The 19119-nt window shown below is 41.7% G+C and overlaps 1 protein-coding gene across 2 annotated transcripts in view; it reads right to left on the reverse strand.

The window, feature by feature from the left end:
* Positions 1-920: 920 nt before the first annotated feature.
* TNFAIP8L3 (TNF alpha induced protein 8 like 3) overlaps positions 921-19119 on the reverse strand; it is a 40056-nt gene continuing 21857 nt past the window's right edge. Inside the window, exons 2-3 of one of the 2 annotated variants that reach the window (XM_037734667.1) lie at positions 4128-4334; positions 921-2748 (exon numbers count right to left, since the gene is read on the reverse strand). In XM_037734667.1, the coding sequence (XP_037590595.1) occupies positions 2186-2748; positions 4128-4191 (627 nt within the window). In that variant the 5' untranslated portion in view covers positions 4192-4334 and the 3' untranslated portion in view covers positions 921-2185. The remainder of the gene's footprint in view (positions 2749-4127; positions 4335-19119) is intronic. The other variant, XM_017517889.2, reaches the window with a different exon arrangement.

The raw sequence follows: 19119 nt of genomic DNA on the forward strand, positions 1-19119 counted from the left end.
ATGGTCCATTTAATGAACAATGAACCTACTTCTAGAACCATCTCTTGAACTAGAAAACAATCCTTAGTCAGATGAATACATCAAGGCAAACCTTGAGGACTCTGCATGAGAAAATCCAGCTACTGCTGGACTGGTGCCTCACAGGCAGGTGGGAAGGAAGGGGAGCGAACTGCCTGTAGTTCCTACCAGCAGTGCCAAATGACCAACCACCTCCCCAGGCCAGGTGTGCACAGGGCATCATTGTTCAGACCTTGGGTTTGAGTAGAGGGCTAGGCCATGTTTTTCCAATATGGAGAACAGGGGTTTGTTTTACTCTTCCATATTCCATACTGAATAGCCTTCCTATGAACTAATTCTGGGTGCTATGGCCGAAGAACATAACCAGATGGTTTGTTATGATGTTAACATGAGAGCCAGCTGAGGCTGAATGACCAGCAAGGCTCAGTGCACACGTTTCACACCTTCCCACAAACCATCTCTTGATGCTACTGCTGGAGATAGACCATGGGGTGGGATGAACCATAGGGCTGAGCTAGTATGGTATTTTTACATTATTATTAGACGGAGAGAAGCACAGGAGGATAGGAGGAAAGGCAAAAGGAGCAAGTCTCTTAATATGGGGCAATGTGGAAAGGAAGTACATTGTCCTGATGTTAGTTAAGACTATGATGAAAAGATGTCAGAAGCTGCAATGTGAAAGCAAGGCTGTGACATTTGGAGAAGGCGGTTTGTGTCTATGGGCTAGCTCCCCATTGACCATCTCACAGAAACACCTGCTTGTGCTCCTCTAAAGGTACTGTCCCTTGGGGTCCGAGTGCAGAACTCTTACTCTTCATTTTCTTATTCTTTTCAATCCTGTTATTCTTAACACTGTATTTAACTCCAAGGAATTTTATTTTGAATCACAACTCTAAGATCTCTTGTTTGGAGGGTAGTTTCAATTTATTAATGAACCAGAGACAACAGCAAATACTGACTGTGAAAGGCCAAGAAAGATTGGTAGGGGTTCATTCTGCCTGACTCTCCTGTGCGTGTGGAATAAAGCCTCTCCAAGCTCCATGCCCCTTAGATAAGGGAAGGCTGGTCCTGCAGAGGGAGCACAGTGCTTCTGTTTCTGTGTTATGGGTGGAAAACTCTCTCCCCACACCCCATGGAAAGTTTCCCTCTGCAGGATCATAAACCTAAACATTTAAGACCTTAAAAACACCTTTTTTTAAAGAAAAAAAAAAAAAAAGACAGAGTCTTACTCTGTTGCCCAGGCTGGAGTGCAGTGGCACCATCTCAGCTCACTGCAATCTCCGTCTCCTGGGTTCAAGCAATTCTTCTGCCTCAGCCTACCAGGTAGTTGGGATTACAGGCATGCACCACCATACCCAGCTAATTTTTGTAATTTTAGTAGAGACGGGGTTTCACCATGTTGGCCAGGCTGGTCTCGAACTCCTGACCTCAGGCAATCCTCCTGCCCAGGCCTCCCAAAGTGCTGGGATTACAGGTGTGAGCCACCACGCCGGGCCAAAAACATAACTCTTGAAAAACATTTTTCCAATTTGCAGCTACACTTTTTCACACCTTTGGATTTTACTTTGTCTGAAGCAGTGCATTTAGAGACAGATTGCAAACCCAGTCCATTAGATTCTATTGTTCTTTTCTCCTATGCTGCTTAATATTCTACATCCAGGTTTATCCCCTCACACTCAGAAGACAAAAATATTAAGACCTTACATTAGAGTTTCCAAAAGCATGAACATACATTATCTCATCTGGTCCTCACAACAGCCTGTGAGGCAGACAGGCAGGCATCATGGTTCCAGAATGCAGAGGATAGAGTCCTAACTAACTGGTAAAGTTGGAAACCAAATCCTTGTCCTCTGTCTCCCAGTCCAGTGCTCCTCCCACTCTGTAAGATAAACTGCACGCACTGTAATGAGCAAAACAGACTTTCTGCCTAAAATAGAGGAAATGTCCTTTGGGCTTACACAGAGGTGATTTTAAGTAGAAACTTTGCTAGAGAGCTCAGAAGAAAAACACACCTAAGCTCAGTTCAGCATCAGCATCAGCATCAGAGGGATGAACAGGACAGAACATGGACATCTCTGACAAGGGTTTCTGCTTGTGTTCTTCTCACCCAGATTATGGTTGGGCACTGTAACTTTAAAGCAGCAAAGTCCAGGAGGAGGCAAGGCATTTAAAGGACTTTCTCATCTAGCAACTTATTGATTCCTTCACAGATCCTCTTGAGGTTGGGCCTACAGTCTCCATCCAAACTATAGAGGGTTGAGAGGAATTCTACATCGGCAAAGTGGTTGAAGACATGGTTGATGCGCCCGTGGGTCCTGGATGTCAGGTGTCGCTGTACCAGTTCATGCACCAGGTCCTTGCACTCATGCAGCAGCTTGGAGAGCACATTCCTATCAAAGGTGTATTCCACCTCATAGAAGCTGACAATGGTCATGGCGGTCTGGTTCAGCTTCTTCCGGAACTTCTCCACGATAACAAGCTCCTCTTGGCTAAACTGGTTGTTCCGGTAGAGAATCCCGATTTTGATTGCCACCTTGATTAAGTCTTTCATGATTTTGTGGGCTTCCTTCTTGTTGTGAGTGTGCTCTTTGGTGACTTTGTAGAGCTCATCAAAGATCTCGCTGCTGGTGTCATCAATCAACATATTGGCCACAGTTTTGCTGGCTATTTTGCTTAGAATCTTCTTCTGGGCTTGAAGGGCAAGACTCTTTGAACTAAAAACATCAGGACCTATGGTAAGGCAAGATATAAATGTTTTAAAGATATAAGAACTGTTTATTACTTTCCCACAAGTAAAACACACTAACTTGAACTTATGTTCTTAGAGCAAAAACTCATGTGTTTATATATATCCCCCAACTACCTAACTAAACCCCAGCCAACCCTAGTTCCCCTACTTTCTTCTCCACATGACATGTCTGTTTACCCTTTTGAATCATCTAAACTGTGCTTATGCTGTTTCCTCTGCTGGAGGTCATGTCCTCTTAACCAGGCCAGATCTTACCTTTTTATACCTACTTCATTCATAAAGCTTTCCTGATTCTACTAGCTCACAGAGAGCTCCCTACCACTGCTGTAACACTGGAAACCATTCAGCTTTGCAAACTATACAGGAGCAAATTATTGCTTAGTGGCGAGAATGTAGCCCCAATGTCAACCCCATTCCCAGGGCAGACGTGGATAGTTGATCATGACAGTAATGTTGACTGAGTCTCAGAACCCACATATCATTGAGTCTAAGAGGTATTTTTTTGCTTTTGAAATATTAGAAATTGGATGGGTCTTTCAGTCACTGTTGCCAGGTAGCTGTTGTACTGTGGCTGTTATTACCTGTGTGCACATCAATTTACACAAAGGTGTCAGAGATTTGGGAGCAAGTCAAGAGAAATTTTTGTAAGAATTGTTGCAGTCTGAATACTCTTGATGGCATAGAGAGTTGTACTGTGGGAACACAGACATCAATAACTCCATGTCAAAGATGCTACAGATGAGTAGTATTCTGAAGGTGAAGCAACTTAGGAAAACCAGACCCAATTTATTTTACTGTTATTTTCTACTTTATAAGTGAGAGCACTATATGTTTTTAAAAACCCAAATTATATGCAAATAAGTCTAAAAAGCCTCTTGCAATAAGTATAAATAAAAATTCTAAGTAAGAAAAAGCAATGGTTCATAATTTAACTTACAGCTTCTTTCCTTTTCTTTCTTTCTCTTCCTCCTTTCTTCCTTTTTTCATTCCTTCCTTCCTTCCTTTTCCTTTTATTTTATTTTCTTTTTCATTCTTTTTTTCTTTTTGGACAGAGTCTCAGTCTATCGCCCAGGCTGAAGTGCAATGGCACGATCTTGGCCCCTGCAACCTCTGCCCCCTGGGCTGAAGCAGTTCTCTGCCTCAGCCTGCTGAGTAGCTGGGATTACAAGTGCCCACCACCATACCTAATTTTTTGGATTTTTAGTAGAGACAGGGTTTTACCATGCTAGCCAGGCTGGTCTTGAACTCCTGACCTTGTGATCCACCCACCTCAGCCTCTTAAAGTGCTGAGATTACAGGTATAAGACACTGCACCCAGCCATTTTTTTCTTTCTTTAGAACACATAAAATGGCATCTTACAATTGAGGGTGCCTTTGATTTGATGAAATACTCCACAAGGCCACCAATTAGCTGGAGCTGACATCTGAAATGAAACACACTGGCCATCCTCACTCTACAGTATATATGCATATTGTTCTTATCTTCCCAAGGAGATTCAAGTTACCCAAGGACAAAGAGAATGTCTCCTGCAGCACCTAGCTTAGTTCTGGGTATAGGAAATGGTATCTGTTGAGTAAAATACCAGAGAAATGCAGAAGAATAAGAAAGTAGTAAAATACAGTATACACCAAACTTATACTCAATATTCATTTGAGAATTGAGGGTCCTTGAGAATCGCAAGAGCTTTTGTCCAGTGCTTTGTGTTCACACAGGAGTGACAGGATAGGTAGAGTAGACAGAGTGATGGCTACATGCCCTGTCTTCTGTTCTTGTCTGGCCCCTCCCTCTTTCTTTCCTCTGTATTCATTCCTTCAGTGGGCAGTGATTAATCAGTGGATGCCCCGGCCTTGCAGACACAGACTCAGTAAATACTCAAACACAATTTAAACAAAGGCCGTGTTGCAATACAACTAGCTGGGGTTGGTGTCATGGTGGGAAAGAAATTTGCCAAGACAGCTTTAGGTAAAGAAAGGTAGATTTATTAGGGAAAGTATGAAAATATGTTGCAAGGTTACAACAGGCAGCACAGCAGAGAAGGGGCTGTCTTCAAAGAGGCAGGAGCTGGAGGAAGTTTTATAGGGTTGTGCAGGAGGAAACTACATGCAGAAGAGGTTCTGCTGCTGGGACCACAAACAGAATGAGGTGGCTGTGCCTGCAGGTTTGTGATTAGCCATTTCTCAGAACAATTATTCATTGTTCTTCCCAACCTGGAACCCTCCCCAACTTGGGGCCTCTTCCTCCTTGTTGCTTACTTGTCAGGACTCCACAGGGCCTACATGCCCCCTCATGGCTTGCCCAGCCACATACCTTCAGCCCTGGGTCCTTAAAGGACAGCTATTTCTGCTCTCTGGCTTCTTCCAGCTACAGGTCCTTCCACAGTACAACCTGGCATGGGGTAGCTGCAGCAGGGTCAGCAGAACTAAAGCAGTGAGCACCAGGGGCCTTCCACAGCCCCAGCAAGCTCTCTCCCAAAGTCTGAGACAACAGAATCTTTAAGCAACTTCACAGTCAAGTGACCATGGTATGGCCAGGATTTTCCCTCCTGCCTCAGTGCTAAAAGGAATAAACATTCATCATGCAGAACATAAAAGGAATGAACAGTCTCTCCTGACTCTTCTTTACTATGAGACATCTCCAACTTCCTGACTGATACTATTCCAGAGTTTGAGTCAAATGATATTCCTGCCCAGTCTCATCAACTACCATGATCACCAGAGCTTTGTGTGAATGGCTTTTGTTTTCTGCAAAATCAAAGTTGTTCTCCAAAAGCAAATATTTACAAGCACTAAGCATATTCAAAAGATTGCACTGTATGCTTTGAAGTCAATTCCACAGATGAAGCTTAAAGACTTGAGCAATTCCTCTGTCACTGAAATAAGCATATGCCTCCTCAGGTGACTATTCTAATAGGAATAGTGGAATCTAGATTGATTCATTCTAGAATATAAAAAAATGAGTCATGACTTTGTAGTCAGTCACAGCTTCTAAAAACTACCCAAGAATAAGGTCTTTAGACTCTCTAGAAATGCAGCCAACATGCAGTTACCCAGAAGCAGCAGGTCAATTACATATGTATCCAATAGCAGTTTAGTGCCTGGGGGCAGGGAGTCACGTCTAAGCCCGACTTTACTCCCAATGCCTGGCACACTGGCCACACACAGCAGGTGTTGGCTGAATGAAAGGAGTGCTGGCATTGTGCCAGGCCCTGTTTAACTCTTTCGGTTGGGTGAAGTGGGCATTTTTCTGGAGGCTTTCCTGGTGGCCTGATTCCATACCCTGCTCTTTGTACTGCCACCATTTCCTCCATTCTGCTCTGGACCAGTAGTTAGACCTCACATATCCCCATAACAATTTTTTTTTTTTTAAATAACTAATTGGCTGGGTACTATGGCTCATGCTGTAATCCCAGCATTTTGGGAGGCTGAAGCGGGTGGATCCGTTGAAGTCAGGAGTTCAAGACCACCCTGACCAACATGGCTAAAACCCGTCTCTACTAAAAATACAAAAATTAGCCAGGCATGATGGCACGCACCTGTAGTCCCAGCTGCTTGGGAGGCTAAGACACGAGACGTACTTGAACCCAGGAGGCGGAGCTTGCAGTGAGCTGAGACTTTGCCTGTACACTCCAACCTGATTGACAAAGCAAGACTGTCTTGACAACAAAAAAAATTAATTAAATTTATCAACATTTATTTTATTTTGTTTTTCTTTGAGATGGGGGTCTCACTATGGTGCCCTCAAAGCTGGCCTTGAACTCCAGGGCTTAAGCAACCCTCCTGTCTCAGCTTCCCAAGTAGCTGGGACTACAGGAACGTGCACTGTGCCTGGCCCCCAAAAGAATTTTTAAAACTGTGTAACTTCTTGAATATTTAAAAACTTGTCAGCAAGTATTTTTCATGTTAAGATTAGTTAGGAAAGATACAATTTCTAGATAATGTAAATAGTGACATTTTCAAACTAACCTGTTAAATCATTCTTTTAAATGTGTCCAATTAACATAATTACTGTTGTTATATAATACCCATTATATAACACTTTAAAAATGACATGAACAAGGTCTTCTCTAAAAATGTTACATTGTTCTTTTTTCTCCTTGAAATCCTATCTCTGTTCTACTTCACCCACAGCACTTTAAATGCATGTATGTGCTTATGCCTGAAAATATTTGATCAATCCATCAAATTCTCTACAACCAAAGGATGCATATGAGTTTAAATTTAAATTAAAGGAAGGTTCCAGGGACCATAAATCTCTAAGCAAAAATTAAAAATTTTTCTTTGGAGTGAGTTATCATTTTAAATATTTTAGGTATGATACAAAATATCAAAACTTCGATAACTACTTACTACACATAAGAAATAAAGTTTTAGTGGAAATGTACCTCTAAATAAGATGGGCAGGGGTGGGTTATGGTGCCTTATCAAAAGAGTCATTATTGGCAAGGCAAATTTCACATCAACTCTTTGACCCAGGAGGTTTTGTACCCCAGGGCAAAATGTCCCATTAGGATTTTTTGCTTGGCCACTATACCCTGTAATCCCAGCACTTTGGGAGGCTGAGCTGGGCAGATCACTTGAGCCTAGGAGTTTGAGACCAGCCTGGGCAACATGGCAAAACCCTGTCTCTAGAAAAAATACAAAAATTAGCTGGGTGTGCTGCCGTGCACCTGTAAGTCTCAGCTACTTGACAGGCTGAGGTGGGAGGATGGCTTGAGCCCAGGAGGTTGAGGCTGTAGTGAGCCGTGATATTGCCGCTGCCCTCCAGCCTATATGACAGAGTGAGACCCTGTCTCAATAAAATAAAATAAAAAATTAGCCGGGCATGCACCTGTGGTCTCAGCTACTCAGGAGGCTAAGATAGGAGGATTGCTTGAGCTCAGGAGGTAGAGGCTACAAGAAGAAAGGGAGATCCACCATGCCTTGACCTTAGGTTTCTTCTTAGGCAGACGAGTTTGTATAATAGTATGTACAAAGAATATGTAGTGAAGTTGTCAAGAAGAGTTTGGATCTATAACTTGCTTCCCTCAAAACTCTGCACATGTTGTGGAATGTCTCTGGACTTGCAGTCTGCCCATCTACCATTCTGAATCCTATTCTTTTGCAAGAGCAGCAGCCTTCCATGAAATGTTAAGAAGTGTTTCTTGGGAAGAAAAGAATTTCTTGATTACATAAATTTGAAAAACACGGATTAAGCAAAGTGAAATAGCTTATTTTCTATGAGATTTTAAAAATATTTCTTTAATACATTAAAGTGTTCTATCAACTCCCAGAGAGAAGTGGGTGTGGTAGGTAGAATAGGCCTCCAGAGATACCCACATTCTCATCCCTGGAACCACTGGATATGCTGCCTTGTATGGCAAAAGGGACTTTGCAGATGTGATTGAGAATGAAAGAGGGAAGTGGAAGAGTGAGTTGGGAGAGATGTGATGATGAAAACAGAGGATGGGGTGACATGGTGACTGGCTCTGAAGATGGAGGAAGAAGTCAGAATCAAGGAATGTGTCCTATAGAAGCTGGAGATGGCCAGCAAGGGGATTCTCCCCAGAAGCCTCCAGGGAAAAAAAAAAAACACAAAAAAAAACAGAGCCCCTGCCAGCACCTGGATATTAGCTTTGCAAAATCCATTTTGGCCTTCTGATCTCCAGGAATATAAGATGATAAATTGGTGTCTTAAGCCACTTAATTTTTGGTAATTTGTTACAGCAGCAATAGGAAATGTATTCAGTGGGTAGAATGAGATATAGCAGTCTTGATTTTTTTGATTAGGGAACTATTTTTGCCTCCTGAGTGACCAAATGTCCAGTTTGCCAGTAAGGAGGGCTTTCCCAGGCAGTGGACTTTTATTGCCAAAATTGGAAATGCCCCATACAAATTGGGACAAGTTCGTTATCTATTCCGTAACTACTAGTGATAATATATCATGCGAAGAACAGAGAAGTAACAAAGACACAACTTCAGAGTGGAGGAAGATGATACCATTTAAGAAGCTCCTATCTCAGCAGGGGAAGCTGAGTAGCCACCCATCTTGCCACACTCATCACCTGCTCTACCTGCTTTTTAATTCTAGAGCCAACCTTTTGTCCCTTTTAGACCAAGGTCCCTTTTGTCCCTTGTTTTCTCTGCAGTTATTGAGCATCTACTCTTAGTTTGACTATGTATCCAGAGCTATGAAGAAATCCCAAGAAAAGTATTCAGTTAGGTCTTGCTCTGAATGTGATCCCGCAGTGAGGCCAGATATAGACAATGAAACAAAATACAGAAACATGTGAAACAGCCCACACTGGGATGAGTGAGAATAGTTGGAGTAAACTAAATGGGCTCTGAAGGTAGATTTGCATGTAGGTAGGGACAGCTATTATGTTAGGAAGTGGTTTCTAAAGTCATGGATACAGGCCAGTGTTTTTCCCCAAGTCACAAAGGCTCTGGGTGGCTTCCCTGATAAGCTTCCAGCCATCTCTCTTGTATAAAAATTTATTATTTACCTGCAAGTAATTTGGGATATAAACTTCTACACTGAGGGCTCAGGACGGTCACAGGGATAGCATCTCTGCAGCTTTAAAGATCAAAACTCATGCAGAGGAATCCAAATGTTATAGACCGCCAAAATCACCAGGAAGGTTAAGAATAAACAGCAACAAAGCAGATTTCCATATTCTACCCCAGCTTGTCACAAGCTCCCTAAGTGATTCTGACATGATGAACGTAGGACCCCCGATTTACAACAGTGTGCTCCAAGATGTATCCCATAGAGCGCTCGTCCTTTTAGATGCTACAGGAAAGAAGGCCTTGAGGTCGGTTAAATGAGTTTGTAGATGACAATATATTATGGTTTGCTTTTGACAGTTCACCATTCTATGTAGGTAAAGATACCTGCATAGTTTTGTTTAGCCTACCACTTCTCAAACTTATTGGACATATACATATGCATATAAATATATATATCACATTCTCTGGCATGTATTATAGGACATACTGGGATAGGACTGAGAGAAATAATATCAAGAAAGACACTGGACAACAGAACACTCTTACAACTCTCAGAGATTAATCGGGAAGGTGGGGAGATACCATTGTTTCCAACTTGCATACCTAATGTTACAAATGATATAAGGGAGAGAGAGGCACTGAGGGAGCAGTCCCATTTGGAAGACTTTTTGCACATGGAAATCTTGGGCTTGCTTTTAACCATCCTTCTGCCTCAGGCTTCTGTACAGGGTGCCTATTGGTGACCCAGCAGGGAGGGACACTGCAGGCTGAGAGAAAGAGGATGAGCTAAGCTTTGGGAGTCAAGGTCACAGGTGTACGTGGGATATTGGGGAAACAGGCCTAACTAGTGGACCAGGTTTATTAATGGAAAAATACCGAAAGATGGAGGATAGGTCTTGGTAAAAACTTCTTTTATTTCTGTATACAAGCCCTAGGAAAGCTCTTTTGGCCAGGAATAATTCTTTTAACTAAGTTTGAACAAAAGTTCCCATTTTTCATAATACCTCAGAATCTCAGAATGGACATAAAAATGTGATTATGCAGTGATAGCAAATTCATCCTGGTAGAAAGACAGGGGGTTTCCTTAAACCAAGATTGACAGAAGAACTCAAGCAAAGATAATACAAAGGCTCTGAGAATAAGGACCATTTGAACATTTACGAGAAAGGAAACACACCAGGACTATGTTGGGAGAATGGTGTGACAATGGCGGTGAGCTAGTCTAGAGAGAGAAAGCAAAAGATAATTTAAGTGGGGGGGGGGAGGGGGGGTGGTGGGGGGAACTGCACTGCATGGAAGAGTGCTAGGGCCAGTCTGAGCTGCCGCTTTTATAAATGATGTTCAGCCAGAGTACAAGTGATGTTTCCATGTTTCTAGAAAACACTAAGCTCTTCCAGATGGTGCAATGCAAAGCTGATGGTGAGAAACAGCAGGAAGATCTTTACCAGACTGGGTGAGTGGGTAGATAAGCTTCAGCATGGTAAGAACAAGGTAATACATTTTGAGAAAAATAAAGTAAATGATGATTATGAAAGATGCCAGGCTCTGAGCTCTCAGCTATAGCCCAGAAAAGGGCTCTGAGCATCACTCCAGGATGTGGGAGTGGACAGGGTGAGGGGACAGCTATTTTCCCCTCTTTTTCACAGGACTTAGAAACTTCTCTAAGGAGTGTGTGGAAAACTTGAATGTAAGTGTGGATAGTTGTGTCAAAATTATAAAATGGGAAATTATTTGTAATAGCCAGTATACATCAGAATTACTTCACTTCTCTAAATAGCTTAAGATAATGGCAGGGAAAAGAATTAACTAAAAATGTCAAGCAGAAGTTAAAAGTAAAGATGGTTCCCAGAAGAAAACAATCTGGAGTGCTTAATGGGCATCATCTGTCAAGGCAGGGGACCCAGAAGACAGGGAAGGTAGAAGGGAAGCCCCAAGGGATGGGGTAAGAGCCCTGGGCAGAGGGAGATTCCTGGTAGTCCAAGTTTCTGGCATTCAATCACTTACACTTAATTGTTGAAAAAAACAAAAAAGAGAACTTCAGGCAAGCCTCCTTTGAGATGGAACAGGATCACAAACTACTTTGAACTTTTTGAACTTACTTTTTTTGTTTTTTTTGAGACAGTCTTGCTCTGTCACCCAGCTGGAGTGCAGTGGCGCAATCTTGGCTCACTGCAACCTCTGCCTCCTGGGTTCAAGCGATTTTCTTGCCTCAGCCTCCCGGGTAGCTGGAACTACAGGTGTGTGCCACCATGTCCGGCTAATTTTTATATTTTTAATAGAGATGGGGTTTCATCACGTTGGCCAGGCTGGTCTCGAATTTCTGACCTTGTGATTCACCCACCTCAGCCTCCCAAAGTGCTGGGATTACAGGCGTGAGCCACTGCGTCCAGCCTGAACTTGAACCTTCAGGCTGTTAATGCATCAGAAAAATTCCATTCTGCTCCATTTATGCAGCCAGAAAAGCTAACTGAACCTGTCACATCCCTCATGTTCCATCTTTCACTACTGGTTAGTGGCCAGGAGCCAGGGAGTGGAGTGATGGCCTCCCTGCCCCTTCCCGTCTCCTTTTCTGTTCTGTGGGTGAATAATGAGGAAGGTGTTTCTTCTAGTGGTGAGGCATGGTGGTCTGCAGGATGGGATATCGTGACAAAGCTAAAACGCCTCCTCAAAAAAACACTGCCTCTGCTTTAGGTTTTTGGTTGTCCCTAAGTACTTGTGGGAGCAGGACCATTAAGGAACTTTAAGTAGTGTTTGAAATGTGAAGCTAACATACTTGTGGTTTCCAGAGAGACTCATTGAGTTGTTGCATCTCCAGTGGAGTCAAACTAGAAAACATTTTTCATCCCTTGTATAAAAATGTTGTTTGTATACTCCTAGAATTCTAAAGAAAGAACATGGAGCTGGAGGAGGTAGAATGAAATGAAATCCTTAAGGGATAGTGGGGTGTCTCTAATTCTCTTTGAATTAGAGACAAGCAAAAAAAAAAAAAAAACCCACACACACCTTGATCCTCCCCTCCCCTATGGAGAAATGATCAAAGCTTAGAAGCTCTTGAAAAGTGCCTTTTATTAGTCCAATTCCTTTCATACTTGAGTGAGATGGCACTTTTGAGGCTTACAAAAGGCATTTAGGGACACTTTAAAAGGCACCCATGGTAAAACTTAGATGATTTAGAAGGTTAGGGAATGGATTTTTCATACTCAGGGTTAACTTCGCAGCATATCCTTGAAGACTTCTTTCTTGGGTCTGGTCCCTTCCCAACCCTCCAAAGAAGCCACCCTGAGCTTACCCTTGCTTCTGGGAAGACCTGAAGTCTTCCAAATTTTCACCACCTGCCAAGGAAGCAGTCAGCTTGTGGGACCCACGACTTAAAAGACAGTAGACTCTACAAGGCACCACTGGTTGGATGCACAAAATGGAACTCTTAGAACCTCTTTTTAGGTTTCCTTTTTTGTAATGAGATAAATTAAGCTTTACTAATATTTAATACACAGACAGATTTGGGCCCCACTGTTGTGTGGCATTCTGAGGAACAAGGGAAAGATCCCCGACATGGGGTAGGGAGAGATGCTTAGTGTATCCCTCACTTGTTTGTTCTCTCTCAGCAGTTTTGATTTATTTCAGCATATGTTTATGTGTGCTTGGTTAAACAGACTCACTGATTATATTATTTCATTCTAACTAAACTAGCCCTTGCAAAATAGCCCAGTGATTTCAAAAGATTCCTGAAAGAAACAAAACTGAGGACTGAAGATGAGACGCTAATCATACAAGCTCATGTGAACAGCAGGAAAATGCAGAGTGGACAATTATCCCTCCTCTTGGCAAGAGCTTTCCTGCAGCCCCACTTTAAAGGAAAAGTAATGATCTAATAAGATCTGACAAGAAATGGGCCATCAACATTTCAAACATTTCTACAGGACAACGTGAAGAATAGATCTCAAACCCTTTTACTTGCCTTGAGATATCTCCCAAAGGCAGTAGGAAACCGTGGCAGTTAGAAAAATAGTTAAACTTCTTGTGTTTCTGATCTTTAGCTTGTTCTCTGGGTGACAGGGAGAAAGCACGGTAAAGAACAGCATTTGTGATTGCTGGGGTTCAGGGATGAGTCAAAGATGACGGTGAGTGTTTCTTCTACCTTGAGAGACAGATGGGGTGAAGGGATATAGAGGTGCCACCAACTGAAATGGGCATCTTGGAGGAGGAGCCAGCCTGTAGAGAAGATGAATTCAGTCCAAGTTCCAGGTAACTGTGGAAGATCTGGGTGGAGATGGTGACACCAGCATGTCTAGCAGGACACTTCAAACCTCACCTGTCCTACCCTGGGCTTCCCATTTTCCCCTGCAAATGTTGTTTCTTTCCAGTAAGGAAGAGATGATGAAAAGACCCATCTTCCTAACATAATTAGCCCACTAGGGCTTATATTGAGGGATAAGTTGGCTCTTCCTTCAAAATGCAAACACATCCATTTAGCTGGTTAAAGTGGATTCTCTATTCACTTTAGTCAGAGCCACACTATATCTCTCTTGGGAGTCTCTCTCACCTTTGTCGTCCACCATCAAATCGTCCCTCCTTTTTTTTTTTTTTTTTTTTTGGGCAAGACAGAGTCTTGCTCCGTTTCCCAGGCTGGAGTGCAGTCGTCTGATCTCAGCTCACTGCAACCTCCGCCTCCCGGATTCAAGTGATTCTCCTGCCTTAGCCTCCTGTAATAAGCTGGGATTACAGGTGCGTACCACCTGTAATAGTAGAGACGGGGTTTCACCAGGTTAGCCAAGCTGGCCTTGAACTCCTGACCTCATGATCCACCCTCCTCGGCCTCCCAAAGTGCTGGGATTATAGGCATGAGCCACCATGCCTGATCTACCACTCTTCTTTCATCAAGAGAATGAATTATTTAAAAATTAGGGTGGAGGGAGAGGCAGGCTTGGGTGCAGTAGGACTGGGCAGAGGTTGGAAGGATGAAGGCCTCAATTACCAGAGACAACCAAACACAGAACAGGGATTCTTGGTTTATCAGTCTTCACCCCCTCTGCCATATGACCAGCCTTCCTGACTCAAGCTCTGGCTTAGGTGCCCCTGAGATCCTGGGTAGCTGAACAGTTCCAGAGATTCATTCATCCACAGGCCAGAAATGGGGATTTGTATGTTTTGGGGGCATCAAACATGACAAAATTTCCCAACTCTTTTGGACATTTTGAGGGTGATGAATAAGAACATACAAAAGCAATGGGTGTCAAAACAGGACATGATTTCAGATTGCTTCAATGTCTTACATTGAATAATTACACTTGAAAAGCAGCATTTAACTGTCTTCAAGATGAAAACATTTCCCCTACCCCTATTCCTGGGCCTTGAAGTGAAAAGAGTTTGGCAGGGAGAGCTGTAAAACCATTTAACTCATTATCTCATCTTATTTTAGAGCCTCCAATCCACCACCCATCAGCACTGAGCAATCTGTAACGCAATTAATGATAATGTCAGAGATAAGGACAACTGCTGAGTACAGACTAGGCACAAGAGGTGCTATATATCATGTATTTGATCCTCACAACAATTCCTCAAGAGAGGGACTGTGAGTTCCATTTTATAGATGAGAAAACTGAGGCACAGCCAATTTAAGTAATTCACTGCAAGCTAAGTGGCCAGTAAGCGGCAAAGCTGCAGCTGGGCCCAAGTTCACCAAACACCAAAGACTGCAGTCATTGCCTTCTTGCTTCTGCCTTGGAAAAATTGCCCTTGACTCCCTAATGACTGCGATTTCTCACTTATTTGAAACATTAAAGGCCTCAATTTAAATCTCCACCTACCTAGAAGAGTTGTATTTCACTTTTTTTTTAATACAAAAGGGACAATCTTATTTGATACAATAGCACATATTCATCAAGACTTAAAGATAGACGTAGCTTTCAATTATAGAGGGAATTCTATCTATTTCAACAGAGTTATATATTGATTTTGCTTTTCATATTGATTTTACAGCCAGCTCTGAAAAGTGAATCAGTGTTTGATAATTTTACTTACCAGAGCTAACTGAAGCAGATACTTGTGAAGCCACTGGGGAGGTGAATCATATCCAAATCAACAGGTTAATTTTGGAGATCTGAGAGATATTTTTGGCTCACTGCAGAAAAGTAACCATCACTAAAAACAACATCTACTTACATGATTTCTTTAAACAAAGCTATTCATCCCCACCCACCACCCACCCCTTGTATCCAACACATAACTAGTGTCTCTCTGAATGGTAGATCATATTCAGCCATAATAATAAAGTGCTCACTCTTCTGTGTGCTTTATGCACAATTAAGCCATCACATTCTTGCAACAACTGCATGAAGTAGGCACTAATGTCAGCAATAGCAGTAGATGCAGCATTTCACATCAAGGAAACCAAGGCAAAGAGAGATTAAGTAGCTTGTCTGAATCTACCATTTAGAAAGTGGCAGAACTGGATTGGGCAGTCTGCCCCAGAGTCTGCCTGAGTCCAGTGCTTCCGCCTGCCACACCAAGCTGCGATGCACGGAGTGACAAACATCAATTAGTTTAAATGTTTGCTGAATTACTGCCCACTTTAGGATGGAGATTGAGCAGTTTTTTTCCCTCACAAGAATTAATTTTCTAAAAACCACCAAGCATTTCAAACATATAGACAAAATAGAAGATAATTTAGCACTGTGTGGCCACCACCCAAATGGAACAATTCTTAATATTTTAAATATTAAGCATTTAAAACATATGGACAAAACAGAACACAGTTTTTAACAAACACTGTGTGAACACCACCCAGATGGAAAAATTCTTAATATTTTACCCTCAAAGACAGGGAGAGATAAAGCCCTCTCTGCTTTCAACTCCCTCTCTTCTGCTTCTAGCTCCCAGATCGAACTGCACTTCAGAAGTTGTATTTTTGTTTCATCCATCATGTTTTTATGCTTTTCTCTCATTTTGTGAGTATGCAGGCATCAACATCATGTTTAAACTACACATAAAAGGTGTCATACTACTACACAGATCCTTCTGCATCTCTTTATTCCACATCCTGTTTTCAAGATGTATCCTGTTTAGTCATTTAGTTGCTTATATAAATATATCTTCAAGTTTCCTACTGATGGACTTTGAAATTCTTTCCATTTTCTGCAAGCAAAAAAGTCCACAAACATGTCTCTTTGTGTGCACATACACAACAGTCTCCTGGGGTCTACACCTAGAACTTGATTGCCAAGTCCTGCAGCAGCAAGGGCTGCCAATAGCTCTCCAGAGGGACTGCACTCATTTTCACTCCCAGCAGCAGTGTCTGAGTTCCTGTGGTTCCACTTCCTCATCAACACTTCAAACCATCCAACTTTTTAATTTTTGCCCATCTGATAGGTATAAAATGGTATCTTGTTTTAATACGCATATCCCTGATTGCTAGTGAGAGTCAATATATTTTTGTGTTTATTGGCCTTTAAGGTTTTTCTCTTCTGCAAATTGCTTGTTCATATAATTTACTCATTTTTTTTCAGCTGAATTACTTATATTTTTCTTTATTGTACATTTTGCTTATGATACCAAGCCTCTGCTGATCACAGGGGTGGCAACTATCTCCTCCCAGTCTGTAGCATTATATTTTAACTTTACTATGGTGTCTTTAGGACAGAAATCTATTTTTTTTTTTTTTTTGAGACAGAGTTTTGCTCTTGTTGCCCAGGCTGGAGTGTAATGGCACAGTCTTGGCTCACTGCAACCTTCACATCCTGGGTTCAAGAAATTCTCCTGCCTCAGCCTCCTGAGTAGCTGGGATTACAGGCATATGCCTGTAATTTTGTATTTTTAATAGAGACAGGGTTTCTTCATGTTGATTAGGCTGATCTCGAACTCCACTCAGGTGATCAGTCCACTTCGGCCTCCCAAAGTGCTGGGATTACAGCCATGAGCCTCTGTGCCCAGCCAGAAACCTAAATTTTTAATAGTCAAATGAAATCTAAATTTTTAATAGTCAAATTTATCAATCTTTTCCTTAATGGTTGGTAGTCTCTGTATCTCATTTAAAAAATTTTTCTCTTGCCATGAGGTGATAAAAGATAATCATATATTTTCCAGAGGTTTAAAGGTTTTGTTTTTCACATTTAGGTCTCCAATTAATCTGAAAATTATCCATACATATTGCAGGAGGTTGGGAATCTTTTTCTCCCCACAATTTATTCTATTTATTGAATAGCTCATCCTTCTGCTACCAATCTGGTAGGCCCCTTCTTTTCAAATCAGGTTTCTATACTGCATAGATCTGTTTTTGAGTTTTTTTCCTCTGTTCCATTTGTCTATTTCAGCCCAAAAACCATATTTTCTTAATTAACTCATAAGTCATGATAGGGCAAGGGAAGTGCCCTCTGTCACCCTCACTTTATTCTGCTTAGAAACTGTCTTGATTATTCTTGCCTTTATTCTTCCATAGGAATTTTAAGATCATATGATCAAATGCCATGAGAATGCTATGTTAATCTGAAGTAAACTGATTTCTTTTTTTTTTCTTTTTTTGAGACAGAGTTTTCCTCTTGTTGCCCAGGCTGGAGTGCAATGGTGCTGTCTCAGCTCACAGCAACCTCCAGCTCCTGGGTTCAAGTGATTCTCCTGCCTCAGCCTCCTGAGTAGCTGGGATTACAGGCATGTGCCATCATGCTCAGCTAATTTTGTATTTTTAGTAGAAATGGGGTTTCTCCTTGTTGGTTAGTCTCAAACTCCCGACCTCAGGTGATCCACCTGCTTTGGCCTCGCAAAATGCTGAGATTACAGGTGTGAGCCACTGCACCCAGCCTAAACTGGTATTTTTATGATACTGAATCTTCCTCTCCATTAACATGATATGTCTCTCCATTTAGTCAGATCTCCTTCTGTGTCCTTCAGTCATATTTACAGTCCTCTCCATAAAGCTCTTGCATATCTTTTATTAGATTTACCACTAGCTACCTTATAGTTCTTGTTGCTGCTGTTAGTGTACATTTTCTGTTACAGTTTCTAAATTATTAATGATGCAAAGGAGCCCGACTGATCCCTGTATACTAATCTCCAATTGAAACATTTTGCTGAGCTCTGTTATGAATTCTAATATATTTTATATAGCATCTCTTGGATTTTTTTATGTAGACAACACTGCCTACACAAAATGATTGTTTTCTTTGACCTCCTATTTCTTTTTCCTGTTTTATGACACCAGTAGAAAATCCAGCACAGTGTTGAATAGAAAGTGTTACATGGCATCCTATCTTGTTCTTAACTTTAACAGGATTGTCTCTAAAATTTCCCTGAGTATGCAATGTTTGCTATGGGTTTTGATGGATACTCCTTATCAAGTTATCTTCCTTTCATTTCTATTTTGCTAAGGCATTCTTTGCTTTTAAGTAGAAATGTATCCAATTTTGGCGAATATTTTCTTTGTGTCCACTGAGACTATCATATAGTTTCTCTCTTCTAATATGTAAATTTAACCAATTATTCAAAGACTTTTTGATTTAAATCATCATTGTATTCCCAGGATAAGCCTTACTTGGTCATGATGCATATGTATTTACTATACTAGTGAATTCTAACCAGTAATAAATTAGTAAACATTAGTATTATTAGTAAATATTGCATTTTGCGCCTATGCTCAAAAGTGAGATTGGACCAGGCACAGTGGCTCACACCTGTAATCCCAGCACTTTGGGAGGCCAAGGTGGGTGGAACACCTGAGGTCAGGAGTTTGAGACCAGCCTAGCTAACATGGTGAAACCCTGTCTCTACTAAAAATACAAAAAATTAGCTGTGTGTGGTGGCACATGCCTGCAATCCCAGCTACTTGGCAAGCTGAGGCAGGAGAATCACTTGAACCCGGGAGGCGGAGGTTGTGG

This window comes from Cebus imitator, unplaced genomic scaffold (genome assembly GCF_001604975.1).
Source record: "Cebus imitator isolate Cc_AM_T3 unplaced genomic scaffold, Cebus_imitator-1.0 Scaffold651, whole genome shotgun sequence".
Taxonomy (NCBI): Eukaryota; Metazoa; Chordata; class Mammalia; order Primates; family Cebidae; genus Cebus; species Cebus imitator.